This window comes from Ictalurus furcatus, chromosome 4, assembly GCF_023375685.1.
Source record: "Ictalurus furcatus strain D&B chromosome 4, Billie_1.0, whole genome shotgun sequence".
Classification (NCBI taxonomy): Eukaryota; Metazoa; Chordata; class Actinopteri; order Siluriformes; family Ictaluridae; genus Ictalurus; species Ictalurus furcatus.
The window spans coordinates 36,622,765-36,646,449 of record NC_071258.1 but is presented as its reverse complement, the minus strand read 5'-3'; the positions used below and the strand labels follow the sequence as shown (position 1 = coordinate 36,646,449).

At 43.1% G+C, this 23,685-nt stretch overlaps 1 protein-coding gene across 1 annotated transcript in view; it reads right to left on the bottom strand.

The window, feature by feature from the left end:
• Positions 1-23,685, bottom strand: part of LOC128607161 (fibrillin-1-like) — a 31,988-nt gene that overhangs the window by 6,123 nt on the left and 2,180 nt on the right. The window contains exons 2-22 of the mRNA XM_053623838.1: positions 19,768-19,890; positions 19,511-19,669; positions 14,709-14,780; positions 14,454-14,579; positions 13,604-13,726; positions 12,398-12,523; positions 12,125-12,241; positions 11,541-11,666; positions 10,921-11,040; positions 10,009-10,134; positions 7,120-7,272; positions 6,348-6,410; positions 6,143-6,265; positions 5,756-5,875; positions 5,515-5,637; positions 5,279-5,410; positions 4,935-5,060; positions 4,442-4,648; positions 3,929-4,054; positions 2,354-2,476; positions 1,858-1,974 (exon numbers count right to left, since the gene is read on the bottom strand). Coding sequence (XP_053479813.1) covers positions 1,858-1,974; positions 2,354-2,476; positions 3,929-4,054; positions 4,442-4,648; positions 4,935-5,060; positions 5,279-5,410; positions 5,515-5,637; positions 5,756-5,875; positions 6,143-6,265; positions 6,348-6,410; positions 7,120-7,272; positions 10,009-10,134; positions 10,921-11,040; positions 11,541-11,666; positions 12,125-12,241; positions 12,398-12,523; positions 13,604-13,726; positions 14,454-14,579; positions 14,709-14,780; positions 19,511-19,669; positions 19,768-19,890 — 2,631 coding nt within the window. The remainder of the gene's footprint in view (positions 1-1,857; positions 1,975-2,353; positions 2,477-3,928; positions 4,055-4,441; positions 4,649-4,934; positions 5,061-5,278; positions 5,411-5,514; positions 5,638-5,755; positions 5,876-6,142; positions 6,266-6,347; positions 6,411-7,119; positions 7,273-10,008; positions 10,135-10,920; positions 11,041-11,540; positions 11,667-12,124; positions 12,242-12,397; positions 12,524-13,603; positions 13,727-14,453; positions 14,580-14,708; positions 14,781-19,510; positions 19,670-19,767; positions 19,891-23,685) is intronic.

Here is a 23,685-nt window from a genome sequence, read left to right as displayed (position 1 = left end):
AGTCAGGCCCATTGATCCAAACTTGAGAATGAAGGAATTCTTACATTTACATTTACATTTATTCATTTAGAAGACGCTTTTATCCAAAGCGACTTACAAATGAGAAAATACAAGCAAAGCGATATATCAAGCGGAGAACAATACAAGTAGTGCTACTGTACAAGATCCATTAATTGAGTTCCAGAAGAAGCAAAGTGCGCAGAGTAGAGGTGTAAGTGCCAGAGTATTTTTTTTTTATTTAATTAAAAAAATTTTTATGAGTCTTTAGGTGTTCACGGAAGAGGTGGGTCTTTAGCTGTTTTTTGAAGATGGTGAGAGATTCTGTGGTCCGGATTGAGGTTGGAAGTTCATTCCACCACTGAGGAACAGTTAGTTTGAAGGTTCTGGAAAGGGACCTTGAGCCACGCTGAGTGGGATCTACTAAACGTTGGTCGCTAATTGATGGCAGATTGCGAGAGGGAATGTAAGCCTTCAGGAGAGAGTTGAGGTAGGGGGCGCTGTTCCAGACAAGGTCTTCTAGGTGAGCATTAAGGCCTTGAATTTGATGCGGGCGGCTACAGGAAGCCAGTGGAGGGAGATGAAGAGGGGTGTGACATGGGTTCTCTTGGGCTGGAATTCTTCAGTTCTTCATGCTTCTTGAAGCTGCATCTGCAGGATTTTGTTTTGATCTGATGTACTTCCACTGTAAGGACTTTGAATGGAAGTGAACAATGGAGATTCTGTTTGCTACATAAGTTTTTAATCTTCTCCTTGTGTTAGCTAGCTATATATTTCAGTACTGTAGTGCTGTTTGACCAGAAGAAAGATTCATCCAGATGAAACTGCGGCTCAACATCCTGTCTAAGCGTACAGCTAGGACTGCTGCTGATAATTCCAGTCTTGGTATGGGCGTTTGTTTAAGTGGCACTACTTTGGCTACGGCTCAGACTACAGCTGCTCCTAAGGCCATACAGACTTCGTATAAATCCATAATGAACTTTTTCACACTATCTGTTGTTACCCAGATGAGGACGGGTTCCCTTCTGAGTCGGGTTCCTCTCAAGGTTTCTTCCTCTTAAAACATCTTAGGGAGTTTTTCCTTGCCACCGTCGCCACTCAGTGGCTTGCTCAGTTGGGATAAATTCGCACTTTTAATATCTGTATACCATGTTGATATTTCTGTAAAGCTGCTTTGAGACAATGTCTATTGAAAAAGTGCTATACAAATAAAATTGAATTGAATTGAATTGAAAAATACTTTGGCCTTTCCTATGGTAAATGCCACATTCACTTCTCCTTTGTCATTTAGGTGTCTGAGGTATGACACAGCTCCGTACCCAGCCTCACTTGCATCAAATCTTTGCATATTGAGCATCTGCTCACCTTTAAAAGTGTTTAAAGGAATCAACTCATCAAGCCATCTTTGCCACCTTAAAGCAATATTCAAAGGGACCTTTTCATCCCATGGAAGTTTGATCCTACACAGATTCTGCAGAATTTGCTTGGCAGAAAGAATGATGGGTGACGGAAACCCCAAAGGATCATAAATTGAACTTACAATGGATAAAGTGCCACGTCTCGTTATTGAGCGTTGTTTGTTTGTATACTGAAAGTGAACGCATCCTTTTCTACGTCTGTAGTTTGGGATGAACTGGAACTGGAGCCTCCTCGCATCAACATCAGCACCTGACCTCAACCTCACTAACGCTCTTGTAGCTGAATGATCACAAATCTCCACAGCCACGCCCCAAAATCTAGTGGAAAGCCTTCCCAGAAGAGTGGAGCAGAAGGGGTACACATACTTTTGACAATATATTGTACCTGGAGTACCTGGAAATGTAGTGTGTGTGTATGTGTGTGTGTGTGCATGTGTGTTACCGATGCAGGCTGTGTGATGTTGCGTGAATCCAGGTGGACACTTGCAGGTGAATCCACCGATTGTGTTCACACACAGAAACTGACAGTTATGCTGTTTAGTGGAGCATTCGTCCAGATCTACAAGAGAGATCATGGAGAAATGTGTGGTAAGTGAGAGATGTTATACAGTGTTCAGAAGAGTTTGATAATCAAGGACACATCCTGGTTACTGAAGTAACATAATAAGAGGATGATGAAAGAGACCTTCAAGACAAGATAATAAGGCTAATGAAACTAGCAGCACTCTCAGGTCTCTGGCTTGAAGACACAGGTCTGAGTGAAGGTCTGAGTGAAGGTCTGAGTGAAGGTCTGAGTGAAGGTACCGTCCACAAAATCCACCATCACTAACTATTACCTATCCATTTACATATATTCTGCTTTTACTTACTTTATAATTGATAATTTGGACTTCATCAGTGTGTGTGTGTGTGTGTGTGTGTGTGTGTGTGTGTGTTACCTTTGCAGCTCTTGCGGTCCTCCTGCAGTATGTAACCCCGTGGACAGGAGCACACATATCCTCCCTCGATGTTCTTACAGATGAAGTTGCATGGTTTAGGAGCCTGAGCACACTCATCCACATCTGTGCAGAGAGACAACATTGTGTGTGTGTGTGTGTGTGTGTGTTTTCAAGATCAACAGGCTTTATGGATTGAAATGCCTTGGAGATTAAAGACAATTCAAGAAAGCCTTATAAACTAACCACAGTCAGACCTAATCATTATCTTCTATTATCACATTCTATTTCATAGAATCCTCTTTCACCCTATCCTCTTAACAATATCACTTATCCCATAGCCGTTTCCTTAATAACTAATCTCCTGATCCCCATAGCCTCTCGGCTATGTTATTATTACATAGCCAGTAATCTTTAGCCACTAACTCCTAACCTCCATTTCCTCATTCATTTATTCCCTTACCATAATCAACCATTATTCCCAATCAACCATGTTTTCCAAACATCCATGTTTTTCTTGAGCCTCTTATCCACTAACCCAACCACTAACCCCTCACTAATATCACTAATAAAGGTATTAACCACTAACCCCAGTTAATCAGTCCCTACAGGAGGTGTTTTGTGATCATTAAGGCCAAAAACGCTTGATTTTGCTGCGGCTTTTTAAATAAACTTGTGCAATTTGCTGAGTTTTTGTGCTTTTTTTGTGGAAAACTACTTAAATTGGCGAAATCATCACTGTGAAAGGCTGTGCAGAATGCAAATTTCCTGCGATTTGTGTTTTGCATGGCCTTTCACAGTGATGTTTGTTGGTAAATGAGAGCTCTTAGCTGTACTCATGTTCGACACACGTGAATGGAAGAGGGCGTTGGCTGACTGCGCGTTGTGATGACGTCACATGACTCTGCTGTAATTTTGAACTTGCAGCTCCTCTGAATATTGTGGATTTTGCGTTAATTTCTGCGCAAAATCGCTAAACCCTGGAGGAACTGGTTTATCGGCAAATGCTGCAAATTTCAGCTGATCAACTACATTTCGGATAAAAGGGGATATTATAGACATTGTTCATTTTTGTTGAAATCATAACTTCAAGGTCAGATGACCTTGCAGTTGTTCTGCTACAGTACTCAGAAAATCAAACATTACTGGGAAATTTTCCAAAAAGGCAAATTTTATTGAAACTTTTAACAGACTTTGAATACCTGCAGCATAATGCTTCATTTATTCAGAGAAGCCTTATTCTCCAAAGGCTTATACATGTCCTGATATCATCTCCCAAACTTTTATAACCTCTGTATTCCCATTCACATCCCCTAACCTTTAAACCTTAACCTCTACTAACTCATGAGTTCTACCACCTACAGGAACTCTCATCCTTTAAGCCCCCTCCCCTAAATCCTAACCTGTGCCTTTTATCACATCTACCCTAACCTGTACCCCATCCTCACAGGAGACACATCCTCTGAAACCTACGTTCATCTGTCTGACCGCGTTATAATGAAGAGGAGGAACAGGATGGCACATGTAAGCTCTTACACACACACACACACACACACACACACACACTCACTCACTCACCAACACAGATGGTGCTGGTAATGTCGGTGGTGTATCCGGGGTTACAGACGCACTGGTAGGAGCCCTGTGTATTCACACATCGTCCATTCTTACACAGATTCCCCATCACCTTACACTCATCAATATCTGCACAAAACACATGCAAGTTCTCAGCTGTAAAAGTCAGGTGTGTAAACGTGGTAAGGCCGTTTACTCGGACCGTTCTGGAGGAAGAATAAAAGGCTTAATATCAACTCGTTGACCTTCTCAAACCAACGTGTAGATCTTAAACCTGTAGATCATTAATTGCTCTTATGATTAAGAAATTGTCAGGAGATTTGGTGTTATTGCAGGTAGTGCACATGTGGCATTACTGGGGGATTTCCTGGTTGTATAAACACTGAAGTGGGAAACTGCATCATTCATTTTTTTACTAATCCAGAAGATGTACAAAAATCCAAATGTAATAAACAAAAAGTAATATTAAAATAAACAAATCAACAGCATGTGTAATAAGTCAGGAGTAAAGCTCACCCTGTCGGTCGGTGGTGTATCCAGGACCAAGTGGGCACATTTTTTTGTACTGGGTCGTTCCAGGAAGAGGACAGATCTCACAGTCTGATCCCCAACCGCGACCTCCATTACAACAACACTCTGATTTCGTCACGCTCACTCGGTTGGAGGAGCCCATCTGACACAAAGTCTGCAGAACCTCAGTGAAACAGAAACCCTGCCGATTATCTGCAACACAAGACCCAGAACACCGATCAGCTTCAGTCTAGGGCAGTAGTCACCAGCCCTGTTCCTGGAGAACATCTACCTTCCTGAAGACTTTAGCTCCAACCATAATGGTCACCATCTGACCATCTAAATCACTGCCTTAAGAAGCTCCTGATCAACTGAAACAGGTGTTAGATTTTGGTAGGAGATGAAACCTGCAGGAAGGTAGATCTCAAGGAAGAGTGTTGGTGACCACTCGTCTAGAGTGAAAATAAAAATACAAACTAAAACACACACACACACTCACCGATACACTCTGTAATTGTGGAGCTGGGTATGAATCCTTGGTCACACCTGCACCTGTAGCTTCCCACTGTGTTCTCACAGCGGCCATTCTCACACACTCTGGGCTTCGCTGTACACTCGTTCAGATCTACACACACACAAACACACATCTCTGTAATACCTCAATAATAATAAAAACACCAACTGAGGGAATATCTTTTGGAAGAACGGTTCTCCATTGTTCTAGTATAGTTCCACAAACACGTAGAATCTATGACAAGGGTTAGTGTTGAAGCTGTTCTGAGACTCATGGTGACTCAACACATTACTAACACACTGCATGTTGTGTGTGAGAGTGTGTCTCACCTATACACCCCTCTCCTCCTGGTTTTCGGGTGTATCCCTCTGGACAGATACACATGTAGGTTCCGATCAGGTTCTTACAGGTCATTCCTTTGGACTTGCAGTCATCCAGACCTTCTGCACACTCGTCCTGGTCTGAAACACACATCACATTCATCTTGTAGTGTGTGTGTGTGTGTGTGTGTGTGTGTGTGTGTTTATTTTCCAGTTTTGGAGATATTATGTGTATGGGTGTGTACCTCTGCACATCCGTTGATCTTCTCGGAGTACATATCCCGCAGGACATTTACACTCATAGGAGCCGTATGTGTTCATACAGCGGAAGGCACACAGCAAAGGATTCTGGGAACACTCGTTCACATCTGCCAGAACATCACCATTAGCATATTAGAGTTCCGCGTTAAGCTTAATGTATAGTGTGTGTGTGTGTGTGTGTGTGTGTGTGTGTGTGTGTGTGTGTGTGTATGTGTGTGTGTATACCTTCACATGTCATCATGGGTCCAGGTTCGAATCCCTCGTCACATGCACACTCAAATCCTCCAATCACATTAGTGCAGGTTCCGTTACCACATGGGTTCCCCACACTGCACTCATCTATATCTGAGGCAGAACAACACATGGAACACTGATTCAGTAAATAGTTATCATCGTCCACCTCAATATCTGTCTCTCATTTCCCAGCATGACGGCATTAACACTATACACAGCACCGCATGTTCACCGTCTTTAGGTGTTCAAGGTTCCCACTGGATAAAAACAATCAAATTTCATAACACCTAACCCTGAAGGTAAACTACTGGAGTGTGTATTATTGTGTGCATAGTGGGGTGTGTGTGTGTGTGTGTGTGTGTTACTGCTATGAGTTACCTGTGCAGTTTGCCCCTGACGAGTCGAGAGTGTATCCGATGTGACAGTCACAACGGAACGAGCCGTCTGTGTTTATACACTGAGCGTTATGGCAGATGTTCGGGTCTTTGCACTCATCCGTGTCTGCGATTAAAAAAAACATTTTTATTTTCAATAAATGAGTCAATAATTAAACAATCCATCAGACTGATCAGGAGCAGCTCACCCTCGGGTCCATCGTCTGTCCCGTACGGCTGTCCAGTGCTGTAGCAGAGCAGGCTGAAGTCATCTGAAACACACACACACACACACACACACACACACACACACACACATTGACACACACATATTACATATAACTACATTAGGTTTATGTGAAATACAGCTTGCAGTGTGATTATTTATTTAAGATTCTCCCCATTTTTCTGTCCAGTTTGGTCATGTACCAATTCCCACCAGCCAGCGCTCCTCTATCATACAACATCTACCACCCGGGAAGGGTGGAGGCTAACCCCTGCTTCATGAACCCAGACAACCGCTTCTTTTCAAACTGCTTCTCATGCTGCGTCACATGATTGAGCGTGCACAGTTTTGCTCCCTTGACTCCTGGCCATGGACGGCTGTAATACTGTTGTTACACCTCTCCTGTCAACTCTTCCCATGACTTCAAAGTGAAATTCAAAGGGAAGAATGTATCCGAGTGCTAACCTTCTGTCACGACAATAAAATATCAATTGCTTTGTTTTAGTTTCATATAGATGGATGGTGTATCAGATGACACCGCTTTTATATTTCTTTTTAGGAATTGTATGTTCCAGTTTAAAATAGATAAGATATCATATCATGTACCGAGCACTATTATCAGGAAAGGTTTGTTCCAGTCTGTGCTTTTGGGCGAGGTTCTCCTGAAGTCTACAGTGATCTTGACTTGGTTTTGTATAAAGTTACATTATCACAGGTGTGTGTGTGTGTATGTGTGTGTGTGTGTGTTTTCTCACTAGAGGTCCTGTTGGGACAGAAGTTACAGGGGTCTCCCCATCCATGACCAGGCATAGCACTGCAGCAACATTCTCCTTTAGTGGTGTTCAGAGGCTTCGGAGCTGAACAACGACCATTCTCAAACTTAGTGTAACAAAAACTCACTCGTTTATCTGAGAGAGAGAGAGAGAGAGAGAGAGAGAGAGATTGATCAGAACACACATTTGCCACTTTTTCAGCTCCACACACCACACGTCACTTTGTAGGTGTACAGTTACTGACTGTAGTCACTGTATCACTCAGATCAAGGACTGGAACCCTGCTCACATCCATCCATGGACAGAACATAGTACTGAGCAGATATAATTCAGGTGGTGGTTTACTCTCAGTACAGCAGTGACACTGACGTGTGTGTGTGTGTGTGTGTGTGTGTGTGTGTGTGTGTGTGTGTGTGCGTGTGTGTGTGTGAGCGTGCGCACATTTGGACAGGTTATTGGTGTTCATGAATAGATGGCGAACACTCCATCATCTGTTTTGCATTTTATAAAAAAAAAAAAAAAAAAACCTTGTACACACACACACACACACACACACACACACACACACACACACATGAATGTACTGTTTGTCGAATCTGTTTTTTATTTTCGTCTACACAGATACAGGGATGAGATGATGGAAACACTGAGAGGGTGAGCGAGTACAAAGGCATCAGATATGTGCTAGGTAGAGTCAAGTGCTAATTCTGTCCTACTCACTTCCTCTTACCTCTACTTGACTGTAAGGAAACTACTTTTACCTCATGTTTTATTTAGAATAAACTTAATTTTTAATTGTTTTTGACTCACCTCGATGTATTTCTGACCAAATCTGAAACTCAACAATCCTTGATATTTTATTATTTGATCTTGTTTTCACCTTTACTTTTGCTTAACATTTCTCTTAAATGTCTTTTTATTCACTTTACACTTATCATACCACGCGCTCTCATTAGGGGGCAACCAATGACCACTACTGACACTCTTGCCATTGACTTTTACTTTTTTACAACACCCCAGTTATTTCACAATGCTCATTAATATTCAGACTGCAAATCTTCCACTTCTCCTATGAAAGTTCTTCATGTTCTTGCCCTTTGGTAGAGCCTTTGATTGGGCAATGGCCGTGATGGACCTCTATGTCCACCAGCAAAGCTCTTCACATGCCTTCAGTTAAGTGCCATCTGTCACTGGGGAAAAGTGTTGGCCAGCTGGTGCAGCTTGCTGCCCTTGTGGAGTTTAAACATTTCCAGCACGGGTTGTGGACATACCAGAAAACAGTGAGCTGGCAGTCCAACACCGCACCCCACATTTCACTAACAGGACGTTTAGCTCTGGTGCTGTGAGGAGACCCTGTGGATAATGTTCTGGTTTAACATTTGGATATAGCATTAGAGAAGAACCTGTCCCACCCTGCTTTACTGGGTTGGGTTAAGGTTAGGGTTATAGGCTATAGGCCTGACACATACAGAGCTGATTAGATTCTGTCCTAAATACCTCATTTTCACTGATTCATAGTTTTGTACTCAAACTTAGTTCCATTGTGAAAGGGTTCTTTGTTAAAATGGGATTCCTCTTACAGGGGGCTTGCGTAACCATTAAGCCACCAATGGTTAAAGGCTCTGGGTTACTGATCAGAAGGTCAGGGGTTCAAGTCCCAGCACTGCCAAGCTGCCATTGTTTGGGACTTGAGAAAGGCGATCTTGAGCATCTTCTCCAGGGGGCCGTTTCATGGCCGACCCTGCGCTCTGACCCCAACTACCTAACAAGGTGGGATATGTGAAGAAAGAATTTCACTGTAATGTACAGTAATTTATATGTGACAAATAAAGGCTTCTTCTTTAAAATCAACTAGTCCAACAGACAAGTTTTCCAGGCTGGTGAATTCCTTCACTTCTACAGGAAATATCCAAGCTGAGGTCACCCATAAACCCTAACTATTCAGCAGCTGTACTGATATGTCAGCCTTCAAGGATCTGTTTATTTTCAAACCCTTCTATTTCACCAGCCACAGCTCCAGGTCAGGTCTGCATGGTGAAGAGCTTATGTGATCTTATGATCAAAGTAGTGATACACATACTGACGCTGTGGATCTTCTGACCTAATCTCTTGTTTTGACTAGGATATAGGATCTGGCTGTCCAGCATGGCTGTTTGTTTGAGATAGCTTCTCACAAGAAAGTTGTTTCCTGGTTCATTTTTTAATGTGTTTGGAAGGGAAATAAGCTCTCACTAATCTGGACACAAGTTCTGGTATCAGATGGATCTCATGGGAACATGTTAGAGCATGGTCACCAACCCTGTTCCTGGAGATCTACCTTCCTGAAAACTTCAGCTCCAACAATAATGGTGTCCACCTGACCATCTAATCATTGCCGTAAGAAGCTCTTGATAAGCTAAAACAGGTGTGTTTGATTTTGGTTGGAGATGAAACCTGCAGGAAGGTAGCTCTCCAGGAAGAAGGTTGCTGACCACTGTGTTAGAGCAACAGACATCAGTGTCCTCCTGATACCTTTTGATCTTTATATATATTGTTATATTGATATATTGTTTTGTCATATTTTTATTTTTTGCACACACTGCAAAGTACTATGGCTTGCATTTTATTTACTAGGTAGGGGGAACTAATAATTAGGCAGTTGAGTGTAAATTCTGATTTCTCAATCAGATGAAGTTGGATGAAGAAGAATGTAGGAGAAGTTGGTAGGGACTGAAATAGAACGGAGCCAAATGCAGACATGTTATCATCTGGCACTCATCCTTCTGGATCACCAGAATTTCTGCTCGTTTGGTGAAAATCTGTTTAGTTTTGCTCAGAAAATGAATACACCTGTTTCATCAAAAGAGAGTGTGTGTAGCAGAAAATACTCACCCACACACCTCCTCCCAGAGGAAGAGAGCTGGAAGCCTTCAGGACAGATGCACTTGAAGCTTCCTTCTGTATTTTGGCATTGTCCAAAGATACAGATATCTGGAGTCTGAGCACAGTCATCGATATCTGGGGAAAAATAGCTTGCTGAAACTTAGGTGATGAGTTATTAAGACTCACATTCCAAAAAGTGGTCAAAAGCAAGCAGGAAGTGCCATTGATAAGGTTCTGAGTTAATGATCAGAAGGTTCTACACATTCATCAGAATTGTACTTAGATTGTATTGTGTCTCGACTGTGTGTAATTTTGGCTTAAAGCACCTGCTATGTTGAGATTCACACTCAATTTCTGATTCTCCTCCAGGTTCTCAGCACAAAACATAGAAGAATTGACCCAGGCCAGAAATTAAACTGAACACTTGTATCTAATCCCTTACAGGCAGAAAGTGTGTGTCTGAAAATCAGCAGAACGAATCACCACCAAGACCTGAATTCACTGCTCCATAATGAAAAATAGCCAATTTGACACAGCGTAGTAATACAATATATCATGATATTCCACACAAGGCTGTGGGAGGAGGCTGTCTAAATGCACAGCATTTTGGGCAGAGAACATCTGGAAAATTTGGTACTAGATGGGTGGCTAATGGAAAACACACTGATACAGCACACAAAGGCTTTAACCTGCTAGCTACTGAGCTATGCTAGTCAGCTACAAGAGCTAACTTTGTATTTAAAAAAAGTCTAGTTGTGGTTTTTGTGCCGAATACCGTGGCAGATAACCATGTAGAGGTTCTGAATGTCCTACAGTAACGTGCTAATATTTAGCATGTAATTAAAGCAAGAGCTGTGTAATGATAAATTATATCAAAGAACTGAAAAATATTTAGAACTGTAAGATCAGAGAGGATCGTACCTAGGCACTTCTCCGCTGAGAGGTAATATCCAGAAGGGCAGATACACCTGTAGGAGCCATCCAGATTTTGGCAGGTTCCAGGACTACAAGTTCCAGGGTTGATATCACACTCATTAATATCTGAAAATAAGAACATTACACATACAGGAAATAAATATATAATACCAAGGAGATATGGGGTCTTGAGCTTGTGATGTTGGACTGGAATTCGATCTCAATGCTCAGAGTCTTGATCTGGTTCTCTGTGTACATGGTCAGAGAGTTCTTTGGCTCAGTCTTCATCTGGGGAAGTCCTGATTTGGGTCTCAGTCTCCATGCATACAGTCTCAGTCTGGGTTTCAGTCTCCATGCTCTTGGTCTGTGTCTGGGTCTGTGTGTGCAGAGTTTCTATCCTGTTCTCAGTGCTCAGTCTTGGTCTGTGTCTCTTCCCCAATGTTCAGAGTCTTGGTCTGACGCTTGGTCTTGGTTTGGGTCCAGGTCTTCATACAGAGTCTTGTTCAGAGTCTTGGTGTGGGTCTCAATGTTGTCTTGGTCTTGGTTATATTACATATGCTGTATATTTGTGTTACATTTTGTGTAAGTCCCCACACACTGATATATGGAGTGTTTTGTGTTCTTACCCACACAGACCCGGCCGTCTGGAGAAAGTTCATAACCATCACGACACACACATATGAAGGAGCCCACTGTGTTGATACAGTTCCCATTGCGACATATTCCTCTCTGTGTGGTACACTCATCAGTATCTGAACACAGCACATGCATCACACACACACACACACACACACAAACACACACACACATGCGTGACTCATATAAACAGGGCATGCATATTACACACATTATTGTCACATGAGATAACATAATGACTGATTTATAGTGGAACATATGTGTTGTGTGTTTGTGTACTTGTAGTTGTGCAAGTGTGTGAACTGAACCAAAGACCCACTGGGCCTACAGCCAAACATAAACAAATCCAGGAGAGTCTGCTTCAGTTTCCCAGAAAGATTTCAAAACCAGATCTGGATTTCAACTCTGCTGAGGCATGTGTGTGTGTGTGTGTGTGTGTGTGTGTGTGTGTGTGTGTGTGTGTGTGTATGTGTGATATAAGAGATGCATGAATTCCTAATGGAACAGATTTAATTCTGGGTAGCTGTGTGTGTGTGTGTGTGTGTGTGTGTGTGTGTGTGTGTGTGTGTGTTACCGATGCAGTCATCATTGTGCGACAGTTGGAACCCTGGATAGCAGAGGCAGGTGTAGGAGCCAATGGTGTTCTTACACGTTCCATTACCACACGGTTGTCTCTCACACTCGTCCACATCTAAACTCACACACACATCACATCACATCACATCCAGCTTTACACAACTATGTGCTCACACTCAAGTTACTCAATCTGGAGATACACATCATTAAACACAAGTGGGATAACACAGGCAATGAAATATAATACACACACACACACACACACACTTACCTATGCACATGGCAGGGGCAGTGATGGCCTTGTAGCCATTGGGGCAGAGACACCGATATCCTCCCACCAAATCGATACACTGACCTGGACTACACACATTAGGGTTCTCTACACACTCGTTACGATCTGTGAGACACACATTATCATCATCATGAACATCATCATAACCATTATAGTCATCACCATTATCATCATCATCACCTTTATAGTCATCACCATTATCATCATCATCATCACCATCACCATTATAGTCATCACCATTATCATCATCATCATCAACATCATTATAGTCATCACCATCATCATCATCATCATCATCACCATTATAGTCATCATCGTCATCACCATCATCATCATCACCATCACCATTATCATCATCATCGTCATCACCATCACCATTATAGTCATCACCATTATCATCATCATCATTATAGTCATCATCATCATCGTCACCATCACCATTATCACCATCATCATCACCATTAGTTATCATCATCATGAGCATCATCATCATCACCATCATAATCATTATAGTCATCACCATTATCACCATCATTATCATCATCACCATTATCATCATCATTATCACCACCATCATCATCATCACTATCATCATCACCACCATCATCATCATCATTATCATCACCACCATCATCATTATAGTCATAATCATCATCACCATCACCATTGTAGTCATCAACATTATCATCACCATCGTAGTCATCACCATCATCATCACCATCATCATCATCATCACCATCATCACCATAATCATTACCACCATCATCATCATCATCATAATCACCACCATTATCACCATAATCATTACCACCATCATCATCATCATCATCATCATCACCACCATCATCATCATCATCATAATCACCACCATCATCACCATAATCATTACCACCATCATCATCATCATAATCACCACCATCATCATCACCATCATCCTCATCATCATCACCACCATCATCATCATTACTACCACCACCATCATCATCATCATCATCATCACTACCACCACCACCACCACCATCATCATCATCATCACCATCATCATCACTACCACCACCATAGAAATGCACTCATTAAAGTGCTAACACACATTTATTATAATCACATGCACTGTATTTATTTATTTGCCTTTCTTTCTTTCTTTCACACACACACACACACACACACACACACACACACACTGACCCAGACACAGTCCGGTGTGGGTGAGTCTGTATCCTTGTTCACAATCACAGCGATAACTGCCTGCAAGATTCAAACACCTGGCGTTCTGCTGACACACGGGTCCGTTCTGACACTCGTCAATATCTGTAAGAGAGATAAGAGATATATTACACACACACACACACACACACACACACACACACACACGCACGCGTCATTATCTTTATAAAGAATACAGTTGCTATGTTTTCTGTACTATATGACACACTGATTTAACAATAACACGTGTATAATTCAGCATTAGTTTTTAGTGTATTTATGGTAGCCATGCTGCTCCAGTGGTTACAGTAGTTATAAAGCATGTGTAGATCCACTGTGGTTCCAGAACCTTCTGAGGAACTAAAAAGTTGTAGCTGTGTAGCTTTCCTGAAAGAGAACTCTAGAGTATTAATCGTGGAGTAAGAAGTAAGAAGTGCCTGATTCTTCCAGTGGAAACACGTTAATGCGCTCTGTGACGTATTGTCAGGAAAATAAAGTATATACGGTATACAGACTGTGGCTGTGGGGCTGTGTTTCTGCCCATTCACCCACAATAGCATTAGTGAGGTCCGGCACTGATGTCTAGTGTTCAGTCAGTGTTCCAGTTCATCCCCAAGGTGTTCAGTGGTCTTGAGGTCAGGCCTCAGGCTACTCGAGGTCACTCTTAGTTCCCATGAAGGGAAACTGTAAAGCTACAGCATACAAAAATACTCTATACAACTGTGTGCTTCAAATAGTTTGGGGAAGAACTGCATATGGGTATGATGGTCAGCTGTCCACATACTTTTGGCCATATATTGTATTACACACACACACACACACACACACTAACCTTCACAGATGAGCAGTTTGTCGTTGTAGACGAAGCCCATTGGACATTCACACCGGAAACTGCCAATAAGGTTGATACACACTCCATTCTCACACACTCCGGGGATCTCATGGCACTCATCAATATCTGAACAAACACACAGACACACACAGATCAGATCACACTCTGACACATATATACACACAGAAGAATAAAATCTGAGCTAATTGTGTGTGTGTGTGTGTGTGTGTGTGTGTGTGTGTGTGTGTGTGTTACCGATCACTAGTCCAGTGACAATATCGATTTGGTATCCCGGCCTCTCGCTGCCACACAGAATTGCAAACTCGTCTAAAAAAGAAAGCCACAATCACACCATTTCACAATGATCCTAGCTCACAGTTTCTGTACTTTTCCATAGCCTTTTAGTCCCTGCTTGTATTTCAGGGTGTTCTGACCCCTGTTATGGATTTTGTTGTCTCATGGAAAACCATTAATAACGAAAATACGCCCTGTCTTCTGGTTCCTGACTGTTAAAGAAGACTTTAAGTGGACAGAGTAGAAAGATTATTCTTACAGAATCAGTGAGAGATCAGTAAGTAGCATGTTCTACTCTTATATCTGGTAATTCTGAACTGAAATATGTCTCTGTTTCCTCTGCATTTATTTATAGTGCTATTGTGATCTTACGTGATGAGTGTGTTGGGGGGGGGGGGGCGTTGGGGGGGGGCGTTACCATTGCTTAGGAGAGCTGTTGAGACAGAAATTCCTCTTTTGGCACAGCAGTGAGAAGGAACGGTCACTTGGTCTTGGGTCATTTGGCTGCAGTGATGTCAGACCATGGCTTCCAGGCCAAAACCCAGCCTGTTGGTCTGCAGGTAGCAATTTCAAGGCCCCAATAACCACTGGACACTGCTGGCAGACTTAGAGGAACCTGCTCCACCAATGGCTTTTGGAAAACCTGCTCTATTAATGACCGCTGAGAATCCCGATTCATCATGTAGACAGTCCCACCAACCACAAGACAAAGATCTCTGGCCTCTGCTGCTGGCAAAGGTTGCTGGGCGAGCAACCCTGTGCCACACACCATGCCTGGCATCCTTTTAGGAGGAGTCACTTACAATTTCCATTTTGGTGGGTTTCCTTTATAGGCTCAATTGTGCCTTTAAAGGGAAGATGACTCCATGCACCTTGTTGTCTATCCATATGATTTTATGGTTCCTGTTACAGGTGGAGTGGCTGTAACCATCGTGTTTAATGGACAAGGTTTCTAAAACACCATTGGTGGAGCAGGTTTCTCTGAGAATGCAAGCAGTGCCCTGTAGGCTTGTGGGACCTTGACATGGATACCTGTTGACCCACAGGCTGGGGTTTAGTCTGGAAACCACACTGCATCTAACCCTATAGGCTCAATGAAACTAGTCTCTTTACCCTTAGTCAAAATCTTGGCTCATTCCTCTCTGTCCCAATCTTAGCTAGATGTCTATAAGTTCTAATCTTTCCACAGTGTCAGTCTCCAGACCGGCCTCCTTCAGTGTCAGTCTCAGACCGGCCTCCTTCAGTGTCAGTCTCAGACCGGCCTCCTTCAGTGTCAGTCTCAGACCGGACTCCTTCAGTGTCAGTCTCAGACCGGACTCCTTCAGTGTCAGTCTCAGACCGGACTCCTTCAGTGTCAGTCTCAGACCGGACTCCTTCAGTGTCAGTCTCAGACCGGCCTCCTTCAGTGTCAGTCTCAGACCGGACTCCTTCAGTGTCAGTCTCAGACCGGCCTCCTTCAGTGTCAGTCTCAGACCGGATTCCTTCAGTGTCAGTCTCAGACCGGACTCCTTCAGTGTCAGTCTCAGACCGGCCTCCTTCAGTGTCAGTCTCAGACCGGACTCCTTCAGTGTCAGTCTCAGACCGGCCTCCTTCAGTGTCAGTCTCAGACCGGCCTCCTTCAGTGTCAGTCTCAGACCGGACTCCTTCAGTGTCAGTCTCAGACCGGACTCCTTCAGTGTCAGTCTCAGACCGGCCTCCTTCAGTGTCAGTCTCAGACCGGCCTCCTTCAGTGTCAGTCTCAGACCGGACTCCTTCAGTGTCAGTCTCAGACCGGACTCCTTCAGTGTCAGTCTCAGACCGGACTCCTTCAGTGTCAGTCTCAGACCGGCCTCCTTCAGTGTCAGTCTCAGACCGGACTCCTTCAGTGTCAGTCTCAGACCGGACTCCTTCAGTGTCAGTCTCAGACCGGACTCCTTCAGTGTCAGTCTCAGACCGGACTCCTTCAGTGTCAGTCTCAGACCGGACTCCTTCAGTGTCAGTCTCAGACCGGACTCCTTCAGTGTCAGTCTCAGACCGGACTCCTTCCTCTGCATTGGTCACAGTCTTTGTAAATTTCTAGTTTCAATCTCAGCCTGTTTTCTCAACCTCTGCCCCAGTCACTTCTCAATTCCTGAGGGAGTAAGTTTCTGTTCTTTCACCAACATCTGTCCCAGCTGCTATTCCTTCCCCAGTGTTAGAGTCTGCCCTGTTTGTTTCCACCATCAGTCCCTTCCTCCATTTCTTTCACCAGGGTCAGTAACAGCCTCCGTTCCTTCCTTATAATCAGTTGCAGCCTGTGTACCTTACCCAGGTAATTCCCAAGCTATGGTCCTTCCCCATTCCAGTCTCGTTCCAGGCTCCTTTTTAAAAAGGATCCCCAGGTACAACCCCAATTCCAAAAAAGTTGGGACAGCATGGAAAATGCTATTAAAAACCAAGAGGAGTGACTTGTAAATGTACTTTGAGTTGTATATAAACAAAAAAACATATAAAGATGAGGTATTTGATGTTTTACCTGATCAGCTGCATAGTTTTTTGAAGATACATGTTTATTTTGAAATTTATGCATGCAACACTAATAGCGATGTGACGAGTTGAAATAAGAAGGTGAACAGTCGACTGTCCCAACTTTTTTGGAGTGTGTTGCAGTCATCAGATTTGAAATGAGTGTATATTTTCACAAATAAATTAAATTCACAAAGTAAAACATCAAATAATGTGTTAATAATGTATTTTCAATGTAGCACAGCGTGGACTGAATTTTCAAATAACTCTTTCTGTTTGTTTGTTTTTTTTCCATTTTCCATACTGTCCCAACTTTTTTGGAATTGGGGTTGTAATTCCCCATGTATGGATCCCACCAAACTAACTGTTTCAGGGGCTAATTCAATCCCTGTCTTATTTTGAGATCCAGATATAATATCTACAGTATGTTTGTGTCTTTGTCCCTGGTCCAGTCTGTCTCTGCATGTGCTGCTCAGTGGTCTCATCCCCTCTCCTGCTGCTGTGTTTATCACAGAGACTTTGTCTTTACAATCTGTTTTCCAGATTTCCATTTTTCATCATTTTCCACAGTTCTCCAGATCTGCCTTGAAAATATACCATGATTATTTACTATCATTTGGCTTTGCTTGATCTGATTAATCTTTAACTACATTCACACTCAGCATGCATCTTAAGTATTGGGATTATATCTGGATGGAGATTATATCTTCACTGTACAGCTCGGCTCATCCACACTCAAGCCAACCAGGACGGCCAGGAACCTTGGGGTGATTCTCGATGACAGCTTGACCTTTATAGACCACATCTCAACAACTGCACAGTCCTGTAGGTTCATCCTGTACAACATCAAGAAAATCAGACCCTACCTCACCGAACAGGCTACACAGATACTAGTCCAGGCTCTTGTCATATCAAAACTGGACTACTGCAACTCACTACTCTCGGGCCTCCCAGCAGCTCCATGAAACCCCTTCAGATGATTCAGAATGCTGCAGCGCGCCTCGTCTTCAACCAGCCCAAGAGAACCCATGTCACACCCCTCTTCATCTCCCTCCAGTGGCTTCCTGTAGCCGCCCGCATCAAATTCAAGGCCTTGATGCCCATGTACAAGACCTTGTCTGGAACAGCGCCCCCTACCTCATCTCTCTCCTGAAGGCTTACGTTCCCTCACGCAATCTGCCATCAATCAACGACCAACGCTTAGTAGATCCTACTCAGCGTGGCTCAAGGTCCCTTTCCAGAACCTTCACACTAACTGTTCCTCAGTGGTGGAATGAACTTCCAGCCTCAATCCGGACCACAGAATCTGTCACTATCTTCACAAAACAGCTAAAGACCCACCTCTTCCATGAACACCTAACCAACTCATAAAAAAATAAAATAAAATAAAATAAAAAAGTAAAATTTTACTCTGGCACTTACACCTCTACTCTGTGCACTTTGCTTCTTCTGGAACTCAGTTAATGGATCTTGTACAGTAGCACTACTTGTATTGTTCTCTGCTTGATATATCGCTTTCCTTGTATTTTCTCATTTGTAAGTCGCTTTGGATAAAAGCGTCTTCTAAATGAATAAATGTAAATGTAAATGTAATGGAGATTATCCATGTAAACATGACAGCGTAAATACATTTGAACCTGATCACATCCTTTAAATCTGATCACTGAAAGCATTTCAGGAGGTATGAGACACATTTTAGCCACGTTAGACGATGTAAAATGGTTCCTTTGTCTGGAGGGAAGCCCGTGTTAGCCCTCGCCCTCCCCGGTGGTGTGACGGGGAAAGCTGGCTGGTGGGCAGGAAGTGGCGGAAGATAAAATTATCAGAAAAAATGGGGTAAAAATATCATGATATTTTTGATGCAGCAACTATTTTGTTTATAAAACGAGTGAACAACAACAGAAGGAACAAGAGGGGAAGTTGGTGTTAAATATAGTATAATAAGATAATTTGCATACTGACACACAATCAGATTTCAGTCTGTCTGAGCAGAGATGCACGTGGGTAGGTGTGTGTAAATACAGATTCGCGTTAGTGTGTATGTGTGTTCTGACTCTGACTCCTGATTGTTACATAACAACGTTTTTAACACACAAAGTCAATTTTTCCAAAACAAGTGAGAACATTTCATCCCACACCCCCGAATGTGCTGTTCGGTTTTATTCAGTTACAATATAACTGTTAATACAATGTGAGTGACTCACTGAATCAGGGTGGAGGACGTTGTGTATGAATGGTGTGTGTGTGTGTGGGTGTGTGTGTGTGTGTGAGACACTCACTGGTGCTGGGTGTAGGACACCGTTCACACGGTTTGTTCCAAGCTCGGCCGATGTTATAGGAGCAGCAGCACATTTTCTTCGTCATGTTGAACGTGAGCTCACCGTCACACGTGGCATTCTCCGTGTAATAGTTCCTGTAACACAGACTGCGCCGCATGTCTACACACACACATACACACACACACACATACCCACTTTTAAAACACACATTCATACAATACTGTGTGTGTGTGTGAGAGAGAGAAAGAGAGACTCACCCATGCAGTTATTTCCTCCATTAATCTGCATGTAATCTGGAGGACAGATGCAGGTGTAGTTCCCAATGGTGTTGTAGCATTGACCTGGACCACAGATCCCGGGCTTCTCACATTCATTCACATCTACACACACACACACACACACACACACACAGCAGAATTAGGTTACATGCTTCAGCATGCTGAAGTTTTCCATCAGTGTTTATCCAGTGGAACTGCATGACCTTTCTGCTGAACTCTGAGCATGAAACTGGTTTATACAGTATGTGTTTATACATCGCCAGCCATTTTAACCTGAATTATCATTTAATGCAGGAAACAGTTCAGAATGTCCCTTTACCCATAATGCAGCTGTTCAGCCAACTTGTGTTCTAAAGCTAATGTAGCTAACATTTACATTTACGGTATTTATCAGACACCCTCATCCAGAGCGACTCTCATTCATACAACTGATCAGTGGAGGGTTAAGGGCCTCGCTCAGGGGCCCGATGGTGGCAACAGTGCTGGGATTTGAACTCACGACCTTCTGATCAGAAGTCCAACATCTTAGCCGCTGAGATAGCACTTCCCCTACAAGCTAATAACTAATGGAGTGTGTTCAACTGGAGGCTATACCTGTGTTACTTAGCTACGTTATCCCCATTATTAACTAAAGCAGAAAACTTCAGACTGAACATAAGACTACATTTTTGGCTGTACTTTTACGATTTGAGAATTGTGTGTGTGTGTGTGTGTGTGTGTGTGTGTGTGTGTGAGTGTGTGTGTGTGTTTATTTATTTATTTATTTTATTTGTATAGCGCTTTTTACAATAGACATTGTCTCAAAGCAGCTTTACAGAAATATCAACATGGTATACAGATATTAAAGGTGCAAATTTATCCCAACTGAGTAAGCCACTGAGTGGCGACGGTGGCAAGGAAAAACTCCCTAAGATGTTTTAAGAGGAAGAAACCTTGAGAGGAACCCGACTCAGAAGGGAACCCATCCTCATCTGGGTAACAACAGATAGTGTGAAAAAGTTCATTATGGATTTATATGAAGTCTGTATGGCCTTAGGAGCAGCCGTAGTCCCAGCAGTCTGGAATTAGAGAAGATTTGAGCTCCATCCAGAGGCAGAAAGGATCTGGATCTCTAGTATCTCCATAAATTCATGTGGGGCTCGGCGAAAGGAGAGAGGGAGAAAAAAGATTATTATGACTGCGAAGTAGTAGAACAGAATCTAGTCAGGGTAGGCTTGAGTAAACAAATACGTTTTAAGCCTAGACTTAAACACTGAGACTGTGTCTGAGTCCCGAACACTAATAGGAAGACTGTTCCATAACTGTGGGGCTCTATAAGAGAAAGCTCTTCCCCCTGCTGTAGCCTTCACTATTCGAGGTACCGTCAAATAGCCTGCATCTTTTGATCTAAGTAGGCGTGGCGGATTATATAAAACCAAAAGGTCGCTTAGATATTGTGGCGCGAGACCATTTAGTGCTTTATAGGTTAATAAAAGTATTTTATAGTTAATGCGAGATTTTACTGGGAGCCAATGCAGTATTGATAATATCGGTGTGATATGGTCGTACCTTCTAGTTCTAGTTAGGACTCTAGCAGCTGCATTCTGGACTAACTGGAGCTTATTTATATTCCTACTGGAACATCCAGACAGTAAGGCATTACAGTAATCTAATCTAGAGGTGACGAATGCATGAACTAGTATTTCCGCATCATGTAGTGACAATATGTTTCTTATTTTAGAAATATTTCTGAGATGAAAGAAGGCTATCCTAGTAATATTATCTACATGAGCATCAAATGATAGGCTGGAGTCAATAATCACTCCAAGGTCTTTAACTGCTGCACATGATGAAACAGAAAGACCATCCAGAGTAACCATGTGATCAGAAAGATTACTTCTAGCTACACGTGGGCCTAATAAAAGTATTTCTGTTTTATCAGAATTAAGTAGAAGGAAGTTAGTTAACATCCAATGTCTAATGTCCTTTACACAATCCTCAGCTTTACTAAGCTTCTGTCTGTCCTCTGGCTTCGCTGAAACATACAACTGTGTATCATCAGCATAACAGTGGAAGCTAATTCCATGTTTACGAATAATTTGACCTAGGGGTAGCATATATAAAGTAAAGAGCAGTGGGCCTAAAACAGAACCCTGTGGAACTCCAAAAGTAACCTCAGTACGCATGGAGAATTCACCATTTACATCTACGAACTGATAACGATCGGTCAGATAAGACCTGAGCCAGGAGAGGACTGTTCCCTTAATACCAACAACATTTTCTAATCTATCAAGGAGAATAGTGTGATCTATAGTATCAAAAGCTGCACTAAGGTCGAGTAACACAAGCAGAGAGACACAACCCTGATCGTAGGTCAGTAGAAGGTCATTTACTACTTTAACTAATGCTAACTAGTGTGTGTGTGTGTGTGTGAGAGAGAGTCAGGAACCGATGTAATGGTGGAACATGTGATGCAGTGTGTGAGTGTGTGTGTGTGTGTGTGTGTGTGTGTGTGTGTGTGTGTGAGAGAGAGAGTCAGGAACCGATGTAATGGTGGAACATGTAATGCAGTGTGTGAGTGTGTGTGTGTGTGTGTGTGTGTGTGTGTGTGTGTGTGTGTGTGAGTGTGTGTGTGTGTGTGTGTGTGTGAGAGAGAGTCAGGAACCGATGTAATGGTGGAACATGTAATGCAGTGTGTGAGTGTGTGTGTGTGTGTGTGTGTGTGTGTGTGTGTGAGAGAGAGAGAGAGTCAGGAACCGATGTAATGGTGGAACATGTAATGCAGTGTGTGAGTGTGTGTGTGTGTGTGTGTGTGTGTGTGTGTGTGAGAGAGAGAGAGAGTCAGGAACCGATGTAATGGTGGAACATGTAATGCAGTGTGTGTGTGTGTGTGTGTGTGTGTGTGAGAGAGAGTCAGGAACCGATGTAATGGTGGAACATGTGATGCAGTGTGTGTGAGTGTGTGTGTGTGTGTGTGTGTGTGTGTGAGAGAGAGTCAGGAACCGATGTAATGGTGGAACATGTGATGCAGTGTGTGTGTGAGTGTGTGTGTGTGTGTGTGTGTGTGTGTGTGTGTGTGAGAGAGAGTCAGGAACCGATGTAATGGTGGAACATGTGATGCAGTGTGTGTGTGAGTGTGTGTGTGTGTGTGTGTGTGTGTGTGTGTGTGTGTGTGTGAGAGAGAGTCAGGAACCGATGTAATGGTGGAACATGTGATGCAGTGTGTGTGTGTGTGTGTGTGTGTGTGTGTGTGTGAGAGAGAGAGTCAGGAACCGATGTAATGGTGGAACATGTGATGCAGTGTGTGTGTGTGTGTGTGTGTGTGTGTGTGTGAGAGAGAGAGTCAGGAACCGATGTAATGGTGGAACATGTGATGCAGTGTGTGTGTGTGTGTGTGTGTGTGTGTGTGAGAGAGAGAGAGTCAGGAACCGATGTAATGGTGGAACATGTGATGCAGTGTGTGTGTGAGTGTGTGTGTGTGTGTGTGTGTGTGTGTGTGTGTGTGTGTGAGAGAGAGAGTCAGGAACCGATGTAATGGTGGAACATGTGATGCAGTGTGTGTGTGTGTGTGTGTGTGTGTGTGTGAGAGAGAGAGTCAGGAACCGATGTAATGGTGGAACATGTGATGCAGTGTGTGTGTGTGTGTGTGTGTGTGTGTGTGAGAGAGAGAGTCAGGAACCGATGTAATGGTGGAACATGTGATGCAGTGTGTGTGTGAGTGTGTGTGTGTGTGTGTGTGTGTGTGTGTGTGTGTGTGTGTGAGAGAGAGAGTCAGGAACCGATGTAATGGTGGAACATGTGATGCAGTGTGTGTGTGAGTGTGTGTGTGTGTGTGTGTGTGTGTGAGAGAGAGTCAGGAACCGATGTAATGGTGGAACATGTGATGCAGTGTGTGTGTGAGTGTGTGTGTGTGTGTGT